Below are 22984 nucleotides of genomic sequence, written 5' to 3' on the forward strand. Positions count from 1 at the left end.
ACAAAGCTGATAAAAATTGTTTACTATCTTGATTATAATTCAAATACATTCATGTAAAATAAAGGGAGTCAAATAATAGTATGTTATCCGTGAAATAAACAAGGGCAGAAAGTCCACTCAGGAAGCTGTAAAAAAAGTCAGAGACAAGATCTAGGGACAGACAAGGTCTAGGGACAAGGTCTAGTGACTTCTGTCACTGGGACAGAAGAAGGGATTCTCTGGGGAGCAATATAACAGGTAAAGTTCATTAAAAACGGAGTTGTTCATTATTGACATTCATTATTGAATGTCAACTACAATTTTATATATACATACAATTACAAGAAGCGGAGTACAGCATTAGGAATAGAGACAGTGGAAATGTAATGGCTGTGTGCGATGTCAGAGGGGTAGCGGATGGTGGGAGGGAGGTTGTCACTGAGTGAGGGATAGAAATGATGTCTGACTATTACATTGTTTTGTGCACCTGAACTAATTTTAAAAAGTTAAAAAAAAAAAAGACAAAACGGAGATGGCTTTGTTATGAGCAGTGAGGGCAAGGGAGAGGCATAAGTAAAAGAAAAAGTCCCAGGTTTCTGACGTGAGCATCTAGAAGACTGGCAGGGGCATTTCACAAGCTAAAGAGAAGTAGGGAGATCGCAAGCTGAGTGCATTTGGGAAGTGTTGAATTTGTGGTGCCCGGGAAGAATCAATTATTGTTGCAAGGTGTTAGATTGACCTTGGAACAGAAGGTAACCTAGACAAAAAATATTTTGTGAGCTATGACTTCTCCCATCTCCCACTAAAAATGAAACTAAAGGGAGTTTCCATTTGTCTGGGACCCAGAAAACAATTTCTTTACTGGCCTCATAGATTTTATAAAGATTTTCCTAACATAAAAATAACATTTGTTCATCACATGCAATTTGTAACTAGAGAAAATGTACAAAAGAAAATGGAATCACCTATAATTGTATCACATACAGGGAATAACTGTGAATCACTGTTCACACTTTAGAGCTTGCCCTAATAACCTTGTTTAAATACATAAATAAAAAATATGCCACCATCATGCCAGATGCACTTCTTTCTTTGGATTCGTGAGCAGCACTGAGGAGAGTGCATAAGGGTTCTGGACGATACCAACTAATGTGAAGGTTTTAAGCCCACACAATTCGTTTTCATTACTAATTTTCTGAACAGGCAGCGGTCGACGACAATAAAGGTGGCGGCAGAGGCTTCACCATAGCAACGGCCACGCCATTCGCCGTCCGTCGCATCGCTATCGTTTACTTCCGGGCTGCTGGTGTGACGTCACTTCCGTCGCCGGCTCAGCGGCGTGCGCGGCTCTCTCACTGTTGCAGCCGTGGGTGCGCCCTGGGCGGTGAGTGGTCTCCGAGGAGAGGGAGTCTCGCACAGTGAATCCCAGAGCATGTGGGGCCAGCAAAATGGAAAGGGAAGGTGGGAAGCCCGCGGCTGTTGTCGCGGTTGTGACGGAGCCTCGGTTTGCCCAGCGATACAGGGAATATCTCGAGAAGGAGAAACTCCTGAATAGACAGCACCGTGTGAAAACGATGCCGGATGGCACCGTGGCGCTACCCGTGCTGGGAGAGGCCCTCCCCGAGCAGCACCTGCAGGAGCTGAGGAATCGTGTGGCTCCCGGCAGCACCTGTACGCTCGCGCAGCTCCTGGATCCTGTTCCTTCAAAGAAGGCGCAGAGTTGTTCGCCTGCCCAAAGGCTGTGTCTTCAGGTGAGTCGCTGGGTAGAGAGCCAGGGAGTGACATGGTCAGCTGCGTTGGAGGCTGATTTGCCCCGATCTTGGCAACGCCACGGTAACCTCTTGTTGCTGAGTGAGGACTGTTTCAAAGCCGAGCAGTGGAAAACTCTGGAACCAGAACTCTGGCAGACTGTTGCCTCCGCACTGGGAGTCCAGCGTTTGGCCAAACGCGGGCGGGTATCACCGGATGGCACTCGAACTCCAGCCGTGACTCTGCTGCTGGGTGACGATGGCTGGGTGGAGCACGTGGATAACGGGATCCGATATAACTTTGACATAACCCAGTGTATGTTCTCTTTCGGAAACATCACTGAGAAACTTCGAGTGGCATCGTTGCCCTGCGTTGGACAAGTGCTGGTGGATCTCTATGCAGGAATTGGTTATTTTACATTGCCCTTTCTAGTTCATGCTTCTGCTGCCTTCGTGCACGCCTGTGAGTGGAACCCTCATGCTGTAGTTGCTCTGAGAAAGAACCTTGAGCTCAATGGAGTCCTAGATCGGTGCCAAATCCACTTTGGGGATAACAGAAAACTGAAGCTCTCAAACATTGCGGACAGGGTGAACCTGGGGCTGATTCCCAGCTCCGAAGAAGGCTGGCCCATTGCTTGCCAAGTGCTACGAAAGGATGCTGGGGGCATTTTGCATATCCATCAAAATGTGGAATCTTCCCCAGGGAAGAATCTCCAGCCTCCTGGAAGTAGTGAAATGGAGGAGGAGCATTGGCCTTATCCTCAGCAAATTATCACCAACCATAGGGGAAATGGAGCTACCAGGGATTCTAGGAGAAAAGGGCTGTCAGTAGCCACCAAGCCAGAGTGGCACCGGTGGGCGGAATCTGCAGAAACTCGCATTGCCGCTCTTCTTCAGCAGGTGCATGGGAAAGCATGGAAGACACAAATCTTGCACATCCAGCCAGTGAAATCTTATGCTCCCCACGTGGATCACATAGTCCTGGATCTGGAATGCCGCCCCTGTCCTCTGGTTGGCTAGAGAAGGTGGGTCCTGAGACATGAGGATCTGTGTGGGAGTGACCTGGAATGCATCAGCTCTGAAGTTGTGGCCCTGAAAGCAGGCTCTAGATCAGGGGTGTCCAAACTTTTTTCAACGTTTTTTACCAAGGGCCATATGCGGGAAAATACACAAACAGCCGGGCCACTCACTTGAGGTGAAGTACGTATTGCCTCCCCTGGTTTATTTAAGTAAACTAAATATATTTTTGGAATTTGCTGTGGGCCAATTAACAATGGCTCATGGGCCGCAGTTGGCCCGCGGGCCGCAGTTTGGACACCTCTGCCCTAGATCAATCCAAATCATTTCATTTGTCTTCCACTGATCACCCTGACAATGAACGACAGGGAGAAGCAGTATGGCTCACTGAAATGAGACCCACCTATGCAAGCAGGAATTCCAAATTCTGTCTTCAGTTCTGTCTGACCTTGGGTACATGGTTTCAATATTCTTTTGGCCTTGGATTTCCTTATTTGCAAAATGAGGGTTTTTTGAACTGTCTCACATGGCTATTATCTAATAAGCAGTTGTACACAGGATATTGGTTTAGAGTGAAAGGCAGTGCTGTTTCCAAAATCACTCTGGCTCCAATATGGAAAATCGACTGGAGGGGTCCAGGATGGAAGCAGACCGGTGAGGAAGTTTCTGTGGTTGTCCAGGCATGAGGTGATGGTGGCTTGCTAGGGTGGTGGCAGTGGGAGGTGGATGGATTTGAGAAATAAAATTGATGGAACTAAGCAATGGAGTCCAAATCAAGGCATTAAAATGGTGCTGCTTTGTTATGACTAAGTTTGGGAGGGAAAGAGGACAAAATTTACCGTAGTGTATTAACTCTATTCCCCTACTTTGGCATTCCTAAACAAGTGTTGGGGGGAATGTCTTAAATATTAGAAAAAGGGATAACATTGACTTCTTTAAATCATAGGGAAACTAGATTTTCAGTCTTAAGCTTATGCAATAGCTGCCAATTGCTAGCTATTTTAAAAGTTCTAATGAAAATCTTAGATTTTTAAAGGCCCGAGACTCCCTTTTTATCATCCTTCCCTGGCTGACAACATCAGGACCAACAAAATGAGCTAGAGGGAATGTGAGATGTTCTGCAGAGTGTTTCAAGCCTCACCTTATTTTAGGGCTGTCTGCCATCACCATTGTTTTACCCTTGGAATGACTAATTGTAGAGAGTCACTTCTCAGAGCTTTGTTTCGGTGTGTGCCCCGTGGGCTTGTTTGCCTGATAAAGGAAATAGAGGAAAGTGTGGCTTTATCAGGATTATGATTGGACCTGGCATTTGTCTGACTGGGGTTGGGTTAGGTAGGCTGCTTGTCCTTTTGGCAACGGTGACAATAAGGACAGCACTAGTAACTTTGTGTTATTCTGCAGGTATTAAGTGCCTATTATATACATGAGCCGCAGGAAATATATTCATTAGATACAGTTGTCTCTGAGGAGCTCACAACCTAGCAGCCGAAATAACACAAATACTCAACAAATTGGAATACAGTGAAATAAATGCCATATGAGTGACAGCATTTTGTAGGAGCAAAGGTGGGGGAGAAAAGTTCTGAGAAGTGAATGGGGAAGTCTTCAGAGAAGCAGTGTTTGAATTGGTTCTTAAAAACTGGGTAAAAGTTTGGTAAGTGGAGTCAGGGTGCAAACAGATACCACTTGAAAAGAATGACAGGAGAAGTTTGTGCTCAGAAAACGTTTGTAACATTGTCATTAGATCAATTTGGAAGAGGAATCAGTGAGTGATGTGTTGAAGATAAGGGTTGTTGTAAGGATTAAGAAGAACAAGTGTCTGGTCCACAGTAAGCCTCCAAAAACGTTAGCTATCACGTGATCCCACCACAGACAGGACCTGCCTGTTTCCATTTCCATCCCCCCGAGTGGCCTGTATTGGCCTTAATCTCCTCTTTTACATGTTGGGTTTGTTCTCACACGTGTGTCTATGGCTTTCTTGCCTCCAACTAAAGATGCCAAGCTGGGTCTTGAGCCAATATGGGGAGGAAAATGGGAGAAACAATGAGGAAGATGAGTCCAAGAGCCACACATGTCCAGGGGCTGAGGGGTTACCATCCTGCCATAAGCTGCGGATAGGCAGCACACAAATGAATTCATTCAACCTAATCTCGCTCTCTGTCTCTCTCTCTTATCTATCTTTAATCTGTAATCTCTATCTCTGTCTCTATCATGCCCTGAGTGTTCAGTGGTGACAGAAGATTGACATGGGCACTGAAATTTTAAGGGTCCAAGTGGTCTGCTTGAATGCCAGGATATTTCCTTCAGGGTAAAGAACAAATTTTTGCATCTCACCCACTCATTTGATCAATATTACTTGGCCACCAAGGAAGCACACCAAGCTCTATAGGCTTCTTAGTGGGCATTCAGAACTTGGGAACATTGCTGTGATTCATATACCGGGTGACAGTTTTCAGTGGGATCCAGAGCGTGTAAAGGCTCTGTGGCAGGTACAGGCTTTAGTGGACTTAGCCTCGTTACGTGGGCTGTTCAATCGAGGAGATTCTGTGGCACAATTGTATCTGATAAGCAGAGCAGCCGTGGGAGTTTATGGCAAGTTCCAGTAGGAGAATCACAAGATAGACGCTTAGGGTTCTGTAGCAAGGCCAGGCCATCTGCAGCAGAGAACCACATGACATTCAAAAATGAGACCTCAGCATGCTCATGGGCCGTAGTAGGAACCGAGCATCTCATGAGACAGCAAGTGACCCTGTAGCCAGAGTTGTCCATCATGAGCTGGGTTCTGTCAGGCCCACCAAGTGAGTGCATCATACGGTGGAAGTGGTACATCTAGAATTGCTGAGAAGCAGGGTCAGAGGAAATAGGTGCGCAGGCAGGTGGCCCCGGCTCCCATGTCATACTTCTACGTCCCGCCCTCAATCCATAATGAGGCCGCTTGAGAGGCCCTTACATCTAGCCGAAGGAGGACAAAAAAGCCAGAGCGAAGTTCACTGATGGGTTTTTGTGGAGTATGGGTTCAAAACAAAAATAGTCTGCCGCTGCCCTACAGCCCTACTAAGGAGTGGCCTTAAAACAGCACTGAATGGAATCCTCCCAAAAGGCCGAATTCTGGGCAATATTCCTGGTCATCCACTTTGTGTGGAAAGAGAAGTGGCCTGAAGTAAGAATATACCTTCATGGCAAGTGGCAAATAGGTTGGCTAGTTGATGGGAGGGCGGGGAGGAAGGGCTGTGGGGGGCGGGGAATTGGGCGACCAGGGACAAGGACGCCTAAAGGGGCAGAGAAATCTACGGGATTGGGCACACGAGTAAAGAAGTTGGTATTGCATCACAGTGCCTACCAGAGACCATCTACCATGGAAGAGGAACTCAACAGCCAAGTAAACAATAAGACTGGGCCAGCGAACTTCAGCATCTGTAATCATCAGCTACCCCGGTAATGGCATAATGGGCTCATTATGAACGGAGTAGTCAGCTTGCAGGGATGCAGGTGAGCAAGAGGCCAACAGCATGGCTTCCACTCACCAAGTAGCCACTCCCTAATGTTCAACAGTGAGCCCTTGACACAACGTCTCCCCTCAAGGAAACCAAGCAGCTGCTCCGTAGCAAGGTGATTACTTTGCATTCCTTTGATCCTAGGACAGTGATTCACCTTGACTAGAATCTTCCCATCTCCAGGTATGAGTTTGCCTTTCCTGCCCTCAAGATGTTGGCCAGAACTACTATCCAAGGGTTTACAAGTGTTTGATCCATTAATATGTATCCCACATGATACTGCTTTTGACCTAGAGACCTACTTTATAGCCAAGGTGTTCCAGTGGGCACATGACCGTGGGATTCACTGGTCCCATCACATACTATACAACCTAGAAAATGCTGGCCTGATGGAGTGACGGAAAAACCTTTTGAAACTGAAGCAAAAGCTTGGAGATAATACCCTGCAAAGGTGGGACATCATCCACCAAGATACAACATACACTCTAAATCAACAGCCATTAAATAGTGCCATGTCCCATGTTGATAGAAAATGCAGGTCTGGGAATGAAAAGGTAGAAATAGGAGACTTCCCACTCTAGTGGGATAAATAATTTTGTGATCTTGATAATTTAGCTAAGCCTCAATTTCCTCCTCTCTAAAACAGAGATAATAATACCCACCAAAATAAGGCTGATACAAAGATTTAAGTAAAATGTAAAACCCTTAGCACAGTGCCCTTTAAGTACACAATAAGCACGGATGGCGTCAAAATTGTGGAGGATAATAATAGAAGGTTAAAAACATGAGACTGGAGTAAGGAGTTTGGGTTTGTGTTCAATCATTCTGCCACACAAACCACCACTCAGGAAAAGGGGTCTTGGAGGGATTTTATAATCCTCCTCACCTCTGGAAGGTTCTTAACTGAGAGGGTAATCACCCATGATATAAAGTGGATTGCAAAGTGCAGTTTCGGCTCGGAGCCCAAGGGAGCCAGGTTCTTGCTTCCTGTTTTATCCTCCTTAATCTGAGAGGGCTGGGTCTACAGTGCAGCCTCTGATCTGACCCAGTTTACACTCTCATTTGCTGGTGAAGGAAGAGAAAGATAGAGATGGCCAGATTACTATGTTGATTACATGGATAGGCAAGACAGTGTTGGAGAGGGGAAAAAAAAATAAACAAAAAACCTTTCCCATCCTAGGCTCTGTGGCTGGGGCCCCGGTACACTGACAAAAGAGAGATTAACAACAGAGAAAAACAATTTATTAACTCTTGAGGTGCACAAATAGAATAAATGAGGGGCCGGGGATAAACTCATTGGTGACTAACGTAAAGGGGTGGCTACAGTTGAGGGCTTACATAGCATTTTAACAAAACCCAGTAAATTTGTAGAGAAGTGACAAAGGAAAAGGGGTTTAGGCTTTTAGGAGTGGCAAACTGTGGGAAGGTAAATATATGGGGGAGACTGGAAAAATAAAGATTAGTTTAATAAGGTTTATGGGTGATTGAGAGTCAAAGAGTTGTCCTCTTATCGGTGGAGAAGGAGACACCTTTCCAAGTGGAAATTTATGTCCTGCTTTTTAGGCAAATGTGTGGGGCAGTGGTGGAGTCAGAGATCCTTTTTTGGGGGAGAGGGGGTTCCTTTTCAATTGTCTTCAGCTCAAAATAATCCTATGTCAAAGTGGCATACTTTGGGGTGGCATGTTTCCATTCCCTACAAACACGTAAGTGTGGCCTCTTTTTCCCGCGAGCAAAAGAAGGGACTGCCTGGATGTGCTTACCTCAGAGAAGACTAGACATCAAAGGCCGAGGCCTGGGTTCTGTCCTTAAGTCACAGTGGCTCTTGATATCAGTAAAATGTGGCCATGAGTGTCCTCAGTTCTGTCCAATTTGGGAGGAGGTGGTTAGCGTGATGCGAAGAAGGCTGTTTTCCTTGGGAGCGACTACGACACCTGGCCCAGTGCCACGTGGGCGGCCGCTCCGTAAAACCCACGCAGCGACGCTCCCCGCAGGACCCCAGGCAGCCTCCTCCAAGGTATTTTCCCCGGAATGTCGGCCTGGCTTCCCGGTGCGGCGGGGTAGGCCCGGCGGGTACATGGCTTTCCTCCTCCCGAGCAACTCTGTCTGAACCATGTTTACGGGACGTTTCATGGGCTCCAATAAAACAGCCAATAATGCCCGCCCGCGGGAGCCGGGAGTCCCTCCCTGAGCTGACGCCGCCGCAGGTGAGGCGGGGAACGCGGCTGCCGCAGGGCGCCTGCTCCTCCGCCACCGGGGGGCGCCAAAGCTTTCGGCGAAGGCGAGGTCGGTGGCGAATGTGGGTGGAAACCATGGCAACGCTTGGAGACGTTTGCTACGCCGTGCGTGATGACAGACTGGGGAGCGTCCCTAGCGCCGGATTATGACGCGACAGTGGCGCGGTCTCCGCGGTCTCGCGTGACCGCGAGCGCAGCCTCGGCTTGGCAACAGCGGCGACGGCTGAGGCAGGCGGGCGAGGTCAAGATGGTGGCTCTACGGGCGGGGCAGGCGGGGGAGGGAGGAGGAGCCAGGCCATAGCCAGCCGGAAACCCGGACACCCGGAGGCCTCCCGGGAGCTGCCGCCGCGGCCTGAGCCCCCGCCGCCGCCGCCTGCTCCAGCCCGAGAGACGAGAGCGGGCGGCGGGGCGGGCCGTGCGACAGGACAGGAGGGAAGGGCGGAGTCGCCCGCATCAGCCCCCGCCCCTGGCCGGCGTCCCGGGCCCTGCCCCGCGCTGCCCTGCCCGCCCAGCCCCGGTGTGGCAGCGGCTCATGGCGGCGGTGGGGCACCCGCAGCAGCAGGTGCGGATGGCCCATCAGCAGGTCTGGGCGGCGCTCGAAGTGGCGCTCCGGGTGCCCTGCCTCTACATCATCGACGCCATCTTCAACTCCTACTACGATTCCAGCCAAAGCAGGCTCTGCATCGGGCTCCAGATCTTCCTCCGGCTTCTTGGTAAGGGGAAGCCTGTAGCCTGCGTCCCGGGACGGCTCTGCGGACCGAGACGAGCCGCAGGGAGCGGGCAGCTGCGCGCAGGCCGTGGGTCGCGCGCGCGCGTGTGTGTGTATACACGTACGTGTGTGTACACCCCGTTCGTCCCCACGGGGCGTCTTTGCGGGCTAGGAGTGGACAGGAGGTGACACTTGTCTCGGAGTTGACCGTAGAGCGGTGTTGCCAGCGAATCAGCCCCCTCTTCGTGTTTGCACCCGAGTGAGGGTGGGGAGAAAGCATGCGTGGATGAGCGTGCTGCTCCTTTCTCTGCCGTTTCTCCTGGGGAATGAGTGCTGGCTTACCACGTCGCATGCGACACCCTTGGAAAAACAGCAACCCAGCTTGTCCCTATCTCGCCGTGTGTGACCTTGGACTTGTGCTAAGGCCTGGGGCTCAGTTTCCTTCTTTCCAAAATGCTGAGTACTCGTTTGTTGTCACTTCTGTATCCACGGGGTCCACATAATCATGGTGAAGTGTCTGCAGTAAATGACTTCCAAACGGGAGAGAGCGGGTTTCAAATGTCAGACCATGAAACCATTACCAAAAATCCGCATGAGGACCATATTTATAACGAGTCCTAAAAATTTTCATGAGTAACGTAGAGGTGTTGAAAATGATTATCAAAACGTGGCTGGAAAATGATGAGACTTTTCCAAGAGAGACTTCTGAAAATCAGTGTTTTTGTTGCATATGCATGGAGTGTTGAAAAGCGTCTTATGTTCTCCTTTTCGTCTTAACTTTCATCACCGGAGTGAGAAGTATGTGTAAAAAAAATTTTTTTAAGTAATTAGAACTTGACAAATTTTGTCGATGAGGTAATTCTTGTGATCTTTGAAGTGCTGCTGAGGGCTGGCTTATGGTAAGATCTTTACCAAGCCTTTCTGAATTACGAACCATCTGTTGCTTTATTCCTACCAAAAAAAAAAGTAGATAATGTTTTGGTCTTAGCAATAAATAGCAATACTTTACACTTGTTTGCTACTTTACTTTTGCAAGGCATTTTCACTGGTATTATCTAACCTAATATCTAACTTTCAAACATCCCTCAAAGGTGGGTGGTCTTCTCATTTTACAAATAAGGAAACAGGGTCATAGAGGTTGTGTTTTGTTTTTCATTCACAGCAGGTTAAGTGGTTGCCTGAGCGTAGGCTTAAAAATCTTCTGACTTCAATGGTGGTTAACTTTCCTCCTCTGTACAGCTGCAGTCCAGATACAGAATGGTATAGTAATAATTATATGCTAGATCTTAAAACTAACAGATGTGAACATGCTGTTCTTCACCACCAGACTTAACCAGTAATCCACCAGCTTCTTAATTTCAGCCGTTCCTACTTACCACTGCAAAAGTGTAATGCCTTTATTATTTGTGGCAAAAATGGAGCTGTGTGATTTTGTAATGGATACAAATGTCGAACACGTGAAGCTAATATAATGTTATATTGTATACCTGAAACTAATATAATGTTATATGTCAGTTACACCTCAATTTAAAATAGCATTAGCTAGCTGTAATGTTTCATACTTAACATATGTTGTTTAATTTTGACAGTCATGGGTTAAGTGAGATTAGTGTTAAAATGAAAGTAATAAGAATGGGGAGCTCTTGGGAAGGCATTTTATTCCTGCCAATTGAAAGTCACTCATCCTGAGCATAAATTGACAGGCAGTTACTTATTTCAGTATAGGGCGATGGTCCCAGCTGAGCTTGACAGACTGCTCCCCCTCCGCACACACACACAGAGACACGGGGGTCGCGGGGGAGCGAGAGCGCAGACTTCTAGGACACTTTATCAGATTTGGGAGAACCAAGTGCTGCGTGGGGGACTAAATAACCACCGGTAACATTGACTCCAGGATGGGTGGGGCGTTCTCCCCATTTCTGCTTTGAGAAGAGTCCATGGTGGAGGAGGAAAAAAATGGAGCGGAGTTTGAGAGGATTCACGTGTTCATTCCCCAAATAGTGGAGCCGCTGCCTTGACTGTTCATGTGGCAGGTCACTGCAGATCCTCTGAGAACCCCTTTGGGACTAGATGCTTGAATCGCAGTGCTCTCAGAATTGAGCTTCAGGCTAGGGAGCTTTAAGGAAAAGGAGTATTTTTCTTAATTAAATCATTTGCGGTTTAAGAACCTTGAACAAAATAATCTGGTATTTTCCTTGTATTCTCTCCATGCTTTTTATTTTTGTAGTAAATCATGGAAGTTTGTATTTGACAAATTAAAGGAGAATGAGACCTCAGGCGAGTTACCTAACTGCCCTGTACCTCCCTTTTCCTATCTACCTTTTTAAAGGTGGACAATAATGGTTCTCTCTCTCATATGGTGTTAAGGACAATAAATGTGATAGAATGTAAACTCTTAGAACAGTACCTGGGACCTAGTAAGAGCTATTTAAGTGTTAGCTTTTAGCAAGCTTGATAGCTTTTTAAAAAATATTTTAAGACTTCAATTAAGACCATACTGTGTCACAGATATTTTGATCTTTTGAAGGCATCAGTCAAATGTGGGTGTGTTTATTTGAAAATTTTGATCTCAGAATAGTCTCTGGGGCACACTTTATGAGAGATACAAAATATTTCCCAAGTCTTTCACCTGCCTGCTTCTTACATTATGCCAATGTAATTATGCTAATTTTTAATATTTGTAAGTGATAAAATTTCTTAAAAACTTGTTTTGGTACTTAAAAAGTCATCCTGAATAAAAACAAATGTTTTAAGTATTGGAGGCCCATTCAATGAGGCATCTTATGTTATTGAAAGTGACAGGTTTATGTGTAAAAGATACCAAAGGATAGTTGAAATTAGTTGTTCTACCTGGTTTTTTTTTTTTTATAATTGTAGACCTCTCAGTACATTATATAAATCAGAACTCAGTCTCACCTTTTTCTTTAAAATGCATTTATAAAAATGGAACTGTATTTTCTAAGTTAAAAGCATTACCAGTTTTATATGTGGTATCTGAAGAATTTACTCCCTTCCCCCTACAATAAAGTACTACAACTGTACTTACATTGGTATAAAACTAATAATGAGAATTTCAGCAGGTCAGAAAGCATCTCATTTTGGAAATCCAGATAAAAATCATATCACAATATATAGAATATTTAACAATATTAAGCTATTCTTAGGAGGTGTTAAATGCTAAATGAAATGCAGCCCAGTGCAGCATAATGCTGAATTAGCAAATCTAAATCTGAGGCAGAAAATGCAAGCATAGGAGTTTGTTTTAATAGTGTTACTCATATAATGGTGCTTCATTGAAGTGGAAAGGCCTTTATAAACATAAAAAAAATTCCAGGAATTACAAGGGAAATTTTGATAAATGAAAAACTTCTTTATGACAAAAGTTAAAAAAAAATTCTTAAAAATGACACACGGAGGGGAAAATACTTGCATCATATGAGATTGAAGTCCTTGTAAAAGTTTTACTGTGTCAATAAGAAAAATTTATACTTCCAGAGAAAACTAGGACCGGGATAAGCAGTTCACCATAAATGAAATGCAGATGGTTAAAGAAATACAGTCCACACCAAATTTCACTTACCAGGTTAGGGAAGAGTTCAAAGTTTGAATTGAAACTAGTTTGGCAAAGCTATGGAGAAATAGATAAAAGTTACACGGTTCTGGTAGGCTGTTACTTCCATGTAAAAAACCAAATCAACTGAAATTCATCGTATTTCTTTTGACTCACAATTCCAGTTCTAAGAATGTGACCTGAAGTATAGGTCGTACTTGTACAAAGACTATGGGCAAGGATATTCGTTGTTGGTAATAACAAACAACAAATTGTTAATCTTAGTGTCTATTAAAAGGGAATCTGTTCAATGTGTTAGGTTTAGCCGTACAATAAAGTTGTAGAAAAGAGAGTTATTTTTGGTGCTGCAGAAAACTCAAAAAACCTGTGACATGAAAAAGACAGAGTGAAGCAGCAGTAATTATGACTGCATTGGGATAGACTAGAGATTCTGAGCAGGGACACTACTGGCATTTTGGAAAGGATAGTTCTGTGTTGCAGGGGTGTGGCTGTTCTGTGAATTGTAGGCTTTTTAGCAGCATCTCTGTCCTCTACCCATTAGATACCAGTAGCTCCCCCTTCCCTTGGTTGAGACTGCCAAAAAATGTCTCTAGATATTGCCAGATAACTCCTTGGAGAGAGGGGGGTATAAGAACCTGGTTGAAAACCACTGAGGTAGACAAAAGCACAGAACAGAAAACCCAGAAATAGACCACCCATGTATATATAGAAACTCAGTGTGTTTCAGAGGTAGAATTGAAATACACTGAGGTAGATATCGATTGCTCAATTAGTGGTCATTTAGTTATCCATATGGAAAAAATTATACTGGACCGTTACCTCACTTCAATATATAAACAGTTCTAAGAGGATTAATACCTAAATGTGAAAAGCAGAACTTTAACATTTTTAGAAAATACAGAACGTGATTTTTTTTCCCTAACCTTAGAGTAAGGGAAAATTCTTTAAAAATACATAAAAGCAAATATATAAAATAAAGATTGGTAAATTCAGTGATATTAAAATTAAAAACCTGTTAAAAGGCACATAAAAAAGTGAAAAGACCAGCCACACACCTGTCGAAGATGTTTGCATTCCAGATAACTGACAAAGAATTTGTAGTTATATTTTTTTAAATGTCTGTGATTCATTAAGGAAAAACAACTTCATAGATAAACGGACAAAAATAAATTGGCAATTCACAAAGAAACATGAGTGGTCAATAAATCGGGAGATGCCCTCTTTGACAAGTAATCAGAAATGTAAATGTTTTAGTAGGTAGAAAAGAAAAAAATCCCCTAATAGTAAGTAGGATCCCCTTTGAGTGAAAAGCAACAGAGAGTGTGTGTTTATGAATGTTTGTTGATGCAAAAACGAGGTTTATTTATCTAATACCTTTACGGTATTAAACAATGACTTTTTATATCATGTTCACATAGTTTTTTAATAAAAACATATTTAAAATGTTAGTTTAAAAGCAAAATTTAATTTTGTTGAAAAACTTAAAATACCCTCCTTTTAACCTAAATTGAGAGTTTGATAGAGAAATTTTATTTATGCTATAGTTTATCAAGTACACCTACAGATTAACATTTCAAGATACTTTGTTTTCTTTGCCTGGCATTTCATTGGTTAGGGCCTCCCTTGAGAGAAGGTAGTTATAACATACATTCCTGGGCTCAGTCTTCATTCTGTCCAGCACTGAAATGTTTTCCACGCTTTTAAAGATATTTAAGGTAATTGGAGAGTTGTAAATCTTGTCTTATTTCCTTCTAATTTTTAGTTAAGTTTCCAGAAAAGGTTAAGAGTATGAATGGACTTTCCCCATAAAAGAGTTAAAAACACTTTGTTGTGTAACTTGTGGTTTTTTTTGTGTGTGTTTTTGTTTGTGCTTAGTTTTGGTAATACGAATTGTAAAGGCCCTGGACACTTTCATGAATTGAGTTCATATATAGCTCGAAAGCTCCTGAATTGATTTTGATACCTGCCTCTTTTCTTACCTTGAGAACTGTAGTGGAACTCTAATTGCTGGAGAATTGGATACCTGAGTTGTGATTTCAGTTAATTCTATTTTTCAATGTCCCAAGGTGATTTTTCTTTATAAAGCAGCATTTATGTAAGCTTTGATTACTTATGGAGGTCACTCTGAAATGCTAATGAGAAACTATCCCTGGGCTTAATTTTCTTAGTCCTACAGAGTAAATACCAAGAGTTTTATGTCTGAAGTTGTGAAAATGCAACAAAACTTTGATATGATTGACAACACTCCCTAAAGTCCACAAGAGAGAATGTTGAGAGACTTGTACTTGGAAAGTTGGCTGTTTTTCTGTGAAATAAGAGCTGATTCTTTTACATTCCATACATAGGAACGTGAGTATAAAAGAAAAATTTAAGAACCTCATGTACATGCAAACTTTGGGTAGGAATTAAGCAGTTTTATAGTATTCTTGAAATGTTTGGTCATGGCTACATCTTAGGGGTATAATTTTAATCCGGAGAATAGTAGGGCGGTTGCTTGTTAGGACACAGCTGCTCTCTGAGTGTAGCCTCACCACATTATTCGTCTATTACACGCTGTCCCTTTTTCCTTTGGGTTCATTTGCATAAAACAAAATGGCACTTTTTCTCCAAACATATTCTCAGACCCCAATGTTTGTTCGTTCCTTTGTATGTAAAAATAAGCTTCAGGGGAAAAAAGCTGTCAGAAGAAAAAGGACTGGTTATAAGTTACAGCAAAGTTCATGAAGATTCACAAGTAAAGATTAATTTACCACTTTGTGAATAGCAAGTTGACAAAAATGATTTACAGTCCCTGCTTGACTTTCTCCCTTTTAAGTGGTATAAAATCAAATTGAAGTTATTTTGGTTTTATGTTGACTCGTTATGAGATGAGTTTAAATTTTGTCTCAGGAAAAATAACTGACTTGTTTTTCAGTGTAGAGCAAGTAAGATTACATATGGCATATAGTGGCTGAGTTAATTTCCTTTCCTGTTACCTTCCATGGAAAAGTTTCTAATCCCGCTCAGAAAAAGTCCATTTTGTATTGAAAGGGCCTGTGCCTAGTTGTCAGCTCTTAGGAAGCTGAGTAGTGACCAGCTTGCTCTGGGAATCAGGTGGCTTACGTAGAGGTCTGTGTATCTTCTAGGTGATTGTTCTTTTGTTCTCCTTTTTACAAAATGACTTGACACATTGGCACAGGATAAGTGTTAATTCATGGGCAGTCATCATTTAGAGGAACTAGTCCTTTTACATGAAGTGGATTATGAAATGCCTTCACTGTCATAGGCAGTGGCTTTCTTGATTACGTGCTGAAATAAGGCAGATAAATGGACGTGTAATTTGGAGTTGGTCACTTTTTCTGTATTCCAAGCTCTGGTTTCTCAGCTTCGCTTTGCTTCTTCATAGGTTTCAGTTTCCGAGTGGGCTGTGTTTTGTGCTTGATTTTAAAAACATAATCCAGAATTCAACAGAAACATTTAATTCTCCAATGAACACTAACTGTATTTATTTTCTACAAAACATTTTGGGAATCCATAGATGTACGAAGTAGGATCCTTGCTTGCTATCAAGGACCGTTCTGTAACAGAGTAGATGATACCTACTCAGGTGACTGCAAACGCCAGTATCAGGCAGTATAGGAGTATGAGGCGCCTATTTTACCAAGTTCTGTAGGTGTGTATGCCTAAGGGACAGTCACTGTCAGACAGGTGGCTCCTGTGACACTAGGATTTGAACAGTCGGGGATTTGGCAAGTTGTGGCCGTCATCCAGACCAGGGAAGAATGAGCAGGGAAGAATGAACGTTATGGCAGAGAAGGGGTGTGTTTGGAAAAGAAATCTGGAGCTTTGGTGTGTGCGTTCAGAGGAGTATCACTCTAAAGCAAATTGGATCCTTGAATGAGAAATGAAAGGCAGTTTGGTAATGGCTTGTACGTAGATGGATTTGGACACATGAGTTTTTAGAGACAAAGGAATAAGTTGGGATCACTGAGAAAAGGGAGATCATAGGTGTTAGTAGAATTTGGCAATTAATTGTCAAGTTTGAGGGTGTGGGGCTAGAAGGTACCATGAAGAGAATAATAATGGTACCTTCAAGTAAAATTGGAAATCGCAAGGAAAAGGCATTTGAGGGAGTTAGGATTTAGAAATGTTAAGTGTTGTCATTGTAACTTTGAAGTGGAACTAGGTGAATATTTGGATGTTTCCATAGTTGAAACCTTGGATAATGTTTATTGTAATCTCACTTAAAAATGTGTCAGAGTACAAAACAGAGGGTGCTGGGTACACATCAGACTATATGCTCGCTCCACATGGAGTGGGGAGGGGGAGGATTTATTACCATTTGTAAGATGTTTTGGTTTTCTGAATGTTACTTTTGTAATTTGAAGAATAAAAAGGGTTGATTATTTGGAGAAAAAGATTCAGTAATGTATAGGAAAAAGGGAACTTGGAGGACATTCCTGAAATTTGCAAGGAAGTATGTGGAGAAAAAGAAAAAACAAAAAACAAAAAAAACTTGGAGCCAAGGGAGAATGCCCAAGTTTGAGGAGCAGGAAAAATAGGAGTCAGCAGGAGCTCACAGTTTGAGGAAAAGGAAGAATTAGGTGTTAAGTATAAAACTTAAATTTGATTTCTTAACATTTTTAAGGAAAAGAATTATGAGATTTAATAGGAACAGATGTTTTCCATTTTGGTTATTTTTAATTCTAATGTTTTTGTAATAGTTTTTTTTTTGGAGGGTGCAGCTCACAGTGGCCCATGCGAGGATCGAACCAGCAACCTTGGTGTTACTAGCACCATGCTGTAACCAACTGAGCCAACCGGCTACCCCCAGAATTATTTTAAATACTTTTAATGATGGTGAAATTATAAAGGACATGTTCTTTAAAGATTTTAAAACTTGTTAAAATGTATCATTGCAAACTCATCTTGAAGATGATTTAGTCATTTGGTGCCTGGATGTATAGTACTTACTACTAGAATTACTTTGGAAATTAGAAAATAAGGGATAAAGTTTTAAAAAATAATTTGGTCTGTCCTGTTGAACTCTGACTTTACAAAACCTTTTTTTTTTTGCCATTAGCCTAAATTGTGTTGAGGCTTAGTGTTCGAATTTTGAAAAATGTTTATATTTCCTAATTAAAGGAAGAATGTAACTATTAGTGGAAAAACATGTCTTAAAAATGTTTCATTCAAATGACCTTTTTCCTTTTTTGTTTTTTTCAGGTATATTTGTATCCAGTATTGTTCTGATATTGTCACAGCGCTCACTTTTCAAGTTTTACATGTACAGCTCAGCCATTTTATTAGCTGCAACTTCAGTGTTGGTCAATTATTATGCTGCTTTGCACATTGACTTCTATGGTGCCTACAACACATCAGCGTTTGGAATTGAGCTGCTTCCTCGGAAGGGGCCCTCGCTATGGATGGCACTCATTGTTCTACAGCTAACATTCGGGATTGGATACATTACATTACTCCAAATTCATTCCATCTATTCACAACTAATTATTTTGGATCTCTTGATTCCTGTAATAGGCTTAATCACAGAGCTGCCGCTCCACATCCGAGAGACTTTAGTTTTTACTTCTTCCTTAATTCTCACATTAAACACAGTGCTGGTCTTGGCAGTGAAATTGAAGTGGTGTTATTATTCCACACGCTATGTTTATCTTTTAGTGAGGCACATGTATCGGATTTATGGACTACAGTTGTTACTGGAGGACACGTGGAAGAGGATTCGCTTCCCAGACATACTGAGAGTCTTCTGGCTCACAAGGATCACAGCTCAGGCTACAGTGTTAATGTACATTTTAAGGATGGCAAATGAAACGGATTCCTTCTTTATTTCATGGGATGATTTCTGGGACCTCATTTGCAATCTTATAATTAGTGGATGTGACTCTACACTAACTGTGCTGGGCATGAGTGCTGTCATTTCCTCAGTTGCCCATTATTTGGGCCTGGGAATATTGGCCTTTATTGGGTCAACTGAAGAAGACGACAGGCGCCTTGGCTTTGTAGCACCTGTTTTATTTTTCATTTTGGCTCTTCAGACTGGTTTAAGTGGGCTGAGACCAGAAGAGAGACTTATTCGCTTAAGTAGAAACATGTGCCTTTTATTAACTGCAGTCCTGCATTTCATCCACGGAATGACAGACCCTGTATTAATGTCTCTCAGTGCCTCTCATGTGTCATCTTTTCGTAGACATTTCCCTGTGCTTTTTGTCTCCGCCTGCCTGTTTATTCTTCCTGTTTTACTCAGTTACGTTCTTTGGCATCACTATGCACTAAACACATGGTTGTTTGCCGTTACAGCCTTTTGTGTGGAACTCTGCTTAAAAGTAATTGTTTCCCTCACTGTTTATACACTATTCATGATTGATGGTTACTATAACGTCCTCTGGGAAAAGCTTGATGATTATGTCTACTATGTCCGTTCAACAGGCAATATTATTGAATTTATATTTGGAGTGGTAATGTTTGGAAATGGGGCTTATACTATGATGTTTGAGTCAGGCAGTAAAATTCGGGCTTGTATGATGTGTCTACATGCATATTTTAACATCTATTTACAAGCAAAAAATGGCTGGAAGACGTTCATGAATCGTAGGACTGCTGTTAAGAAAATTAATTCACTTCCTGAAATAAAAGGGAGCCGCTTACAAGAAATAGATGATGTCTGTGCAATCTGCTATCATGAGTTTACAACATCTGCTCGTATCACACCGTGTAATCATTATTTCCATGCACTTTGTCTTCGGAAATGGCTGTACATTCAAGATACTTGTCCCATGTGCCATCAAAAGGTGTACATCGAAGATGATATCAAGGATAACTCAAATACGTCTAACAACAATGGATTTCTTGCACCCAATGAAAATCCAGAGGAAGCTGTAAGAGAGGCTGCTGCTGAATCTGACAGGGAATTAAATGAAGATGACAGTACAGACTGTGACGACGACGTGCAAAGAGAAAGGAACGGAGTGCTTCAGCACACAGGCACAGCAGCTGAAGAATTTATTAATGATGACACTGACTAAATACCAGTTTATAATCATTGAAGTATTTAAAATTCAGTTCATCCAAAATGGAGTAACACGCTTCAATTCAGTGTGACCAAGCACAAAAACAGTATCAGTGTTGAATCTGTGAATGGTTTTCCGTTTACTGCGATGTGCTACTGTAAATATACCTCTTTCATTACTTCTGGTCTCTTTGGTGACCTGTTTAAATTTGTGTACATTATTGTACATAGAATAAAATGTTTTCATGTTTTTATGACAAAATTTGAACAAACAGCTTTTTAATAGATGTAATGATTACACGGTGCGTCAACTGTGCCAAAGATTCCTCAATGAAAGTATGTAATGCATCTGACTCTGGACCCTAGTGTTTCTTTAAAATGGGTGGGAGAATGAAAATGCAACTCAGAGGAAACCACAAAAGTCAAGGAAACAATTTGGACCAGAGGATAAAGGCTATATGGATTTTATAACTAAGGGAAAAGTAGGCTTTCAGAAGTGATTGAGACACTTTCTGAAATTTGAGAGTAGTGTTACAATTGAACTGAGTTTGAAAGTCTTGATTCAGAGACAGAGTTGAGAAATAGGCTTTTATCAACTAAACCTTGGTAAAAACCAGAACATTCTGTTTAATTTTGATGTAAAAATCAGTATGTTAGCCATTCTATGCTTGTAGCATTGACATAAAAATTGTCCTTTTGGACTTTTGAAGAGATTACAAAATGAAATACTCGGAGGTTTTTGTTTTAGGCTAAGATATGAAGTGACATTAAAATAAAATCCTGATCTGTCTTTATGGATAAAAATGAGAGGGATGGCGTATAGTTATATATAATACCTCTTAGACAACTTCCAGAGAATGCCTTTATTGAAACTTTTAAGTTTTACCATGAAATAATACATACGTGATGGAACATGGAAGATATACCAATTACATGCCAGGAAAAAATATTTTAATGGTGTTGTTATATAGTGTATTGGCTAATTCCAGTGGATCCTCATCTCTTACTGCTGACATTATCTCCAGAATTTGACTAAAACAAAACAAAGGCAGATGGTTAAATTTCCAATTTGTTTTAAAGGTATTTACCTTTTTCCACGTAAAGATACTGTACTAACACCTTTAATAAGCTTAAACTGGTATTCAAGTTTTCAGCACTACCAACACAAAAGTTTTAACTGCTAGGATATGTAAAAGAGTAGAGACAGATTTCTGGGGTAGTCCTGCATATAACTAGAGCCAAGAACCAGGTTCAAATCTATCACAAAACCACAGTTAGGCAATTAACCCAGTAGAAATGAAGAGTCCTTTTAAACGGGGTCATCGTCACATATTCATCAATGGGTCATGAAGAGCTTTTAAAGTAAAGTTAGAAAAGGAAAAGTACATTGCACTTAGGGAAGTACTGTTTCCATTTTTGTTGATTTTTATATGTACGTATAGTACTGCGTCTAATGTTGGTCACATTGTGGAGATAGCCAAGTCTGAAAGCCACTGCTTAGAGAACCGAAAGGACAGCAAGAAACTGCGGCCTGGTCACTAATGCAACGACAGCAAAGAAAGAAATTTACTTGGAACGATATGTACTGGGGGTTTTATCTCTTCCTGTACTTTTTTCCCTGCAAGAGAGAATATAGTCCAGGTGTCAATCTTTCAGTTTCTCTGTCTAGAATAATGATAATTATCAGTAGTGTTTTATAGCAATATTACATATAGGTAGAATATTTTATACGTGAAACAAAGTTTTAACGTCAAAATCAAACATTTAAATAGTCCTTGTCTTACGCTTTATGTTCCCTTCATCAGTTTCTCAAATACAAATACTTAAAAGAATTAGGGACAAAGATTAAAGATTAACTAAGTTTTTTACTCTGTAAAAGTTAACACAAAAGCCTTGCTTAATCTGTATACTACATGAACTACTAAGTTTTTGTTATCTGACAGTCAAAAATATACTAAAAGCAAACCTGTTAACATTTAAATTGACACTAACGATCCACTTTTCTTAGTAAACTACAGAATTTTCCTCTGTTAACTACTTGGAATTGGAACGAACACGCATGTACTGTGAAATCAATGTGTCTCCTGCCACCCATCCCCCTTCCATTCCTTTCTCCACACTGACACCAGTTATAGCTTTAAAAAAAGAAAGAAAAAAAAGTCACTTGCCTGCTTAAAATCCTTTGTGTCCTGATAAAATCTGAACTACGAAGGCTCCAGTACAAGAGCCCTCAGTCTGGCCTGTCACTCTGCCTTCCCTGACTTATCACTTACCCGCGCATCCTACTTTCTGCCTCACTGAACTCACTGTTCCCCTGGAGCAGGTGGCCTTTGCTCACGGTGTTGGTCTCGGTCTGGCATAACTCCCCGTTAGTAAACAGCCGAAATGTCACCTCAGTTCTCTTCCTCTCAAGGCAGACAGCTGCTGTGTCCTGTGGCCCCAGTCACATACTCATACCTCAGTACCGGGCACTGTCACCTGGGATTACTGTGTTTTTTATCTGCTTGTGTGGTCCAGAGGGCAGGGCGCCTCGTGGGACTCGATGCATGCCTTAACCAAAGTGCCTGGCACGTGTACCTACTCATGTGGATGCGTGAGGGCAGGGACTGGCTCCATCCCTCTGGAGCTTCAGTCACTGGACATGGCAAGAGCTCTGAAATGTGTTTGAAGGAATTTAGAATCTAAAGGAAAGTTCTCTATACAATGAATTAAAACAAAACTTAATAGAATTTGATAAGAATGACTTTGTAAGTAGGAATTTTGTAACTTGCTAATTAGTAATTAGACTAGAGGCTAAGTATTTTTGAAATGTGGTTTAAAATTTCCAGTTTGCAAATGTTGATTTTCCCAAGCTCTGCCTACTCAGAACTGGTATTAATGATTGCAGTTTGTAATCAAGCCTTTTAGTTCTTAATTGTCTACATTTAGAAACACCTTAAAATTTTGCCTTGCAAATGTAGCTAAAGTCAACAGTTATACTTACCATTAAGGCGTCTAGAAAACTAACCTGGATACACTGTTGGCACCTACTTCAAGGCTGGCTGCTGGAAAAATACCAGTTTCTTATCTCTAATGTCCTCTTAGATTTCCAAAGAATTACTCAGAAATATTGTCTCCTGACTCAGTGTGCAAGTATCTACATTTCATAAAAATTACAAGTGATTCCTTACTAAGCAGAATTTATATATATATATATATATATATATATTCCTCATCCTGTGGGTTT

The 22984-nt window shown here is 41.9% G+C and overlaps 3 protein-coding genes across 10 annotated transcripts in view; 2 read left to right on the forward strand and 1 right to left on the reverse strand.

The window, feature by feature from the left end:
- Window positions 1-1310: 1310 nt before the first annotated feature.
- On the forward strand, window positions 1311-3516 carry TRMT12 (tRNA methyltransferase 12 homolog). The gene has a single exon (XM_033125671.1). The coding sequence runs from the start codon at window positions 1428-1430 to the stop codon at window positions 2745-2747; it is 1320 nt and encodes a 439-aa protein (XP_032981562.1). The 5' UTR covers window positions 1311-1427; the 3' UTR covers window positions 2748-3516.
- A 4128-nt stretch (window positions 3517-7644) lies between these two features.
- On the forward strand, window positions 7645-20026 carry RNF139 (ring finger protein 139). Its single transcript, XM_033126876.1, has 2 exons — window positions 7645-9185; window positions 17958-20026. The coding sequence occupies exons 1-2, from the start codon at window positions 9005-9007 to the stop codon at window positions 19772-19774; spliced, it is 1998 nt and encodes a 665-aa protein (XP_032982767.1). The 5' UTR covers window positions 7645-9004; the 3' UTR covers window positions 19775-20026.
- A 152-nt stretch (window positions 20027-20178) lies between these two features.
- TATDN1 (TatD DNase domain containing 1) overlaps window positions 20179-22984 on the reverse strand; it is a 35178-nt gene continuing 32372 nt past the window's right edge. For 7 of the 8 annotated variants that reach the window (XM_033126877.1, XM_033126879.1, XM_033126880.1 and 4 more), the window contains one exon: window positions 20598-20790. In XM_033126877.1, the coding sequence (XP_032982768.1) occupies window positions 20688-20790 (103 nt within the window). In that variant the 3' untranslated portion in view covers window positions 20598-20687. Of the gene's footprint in view, window positions 20791-22984 lie in introns of all 8 variants that reach the window. The other variant, XM_033126882.1, reaches the window with a different exon arrangement.

This window comes from Rhinolophus ferrumequinum, chromosome 14 (genome assembly GCF_004115265.2).
Source record: "Rhinolophus ferrumequinum isolate MPI-CBG mRhiFer1 chromosome 14, mRhiFer1_v1.p, whole genome shotgun sequence".
NCBI lineage: Eukaryota > Metazoa > Chordata > Mammalia > Chiroptera > Rhinolophidae > Rhinolophus > Rhinolophus ferrumequinum.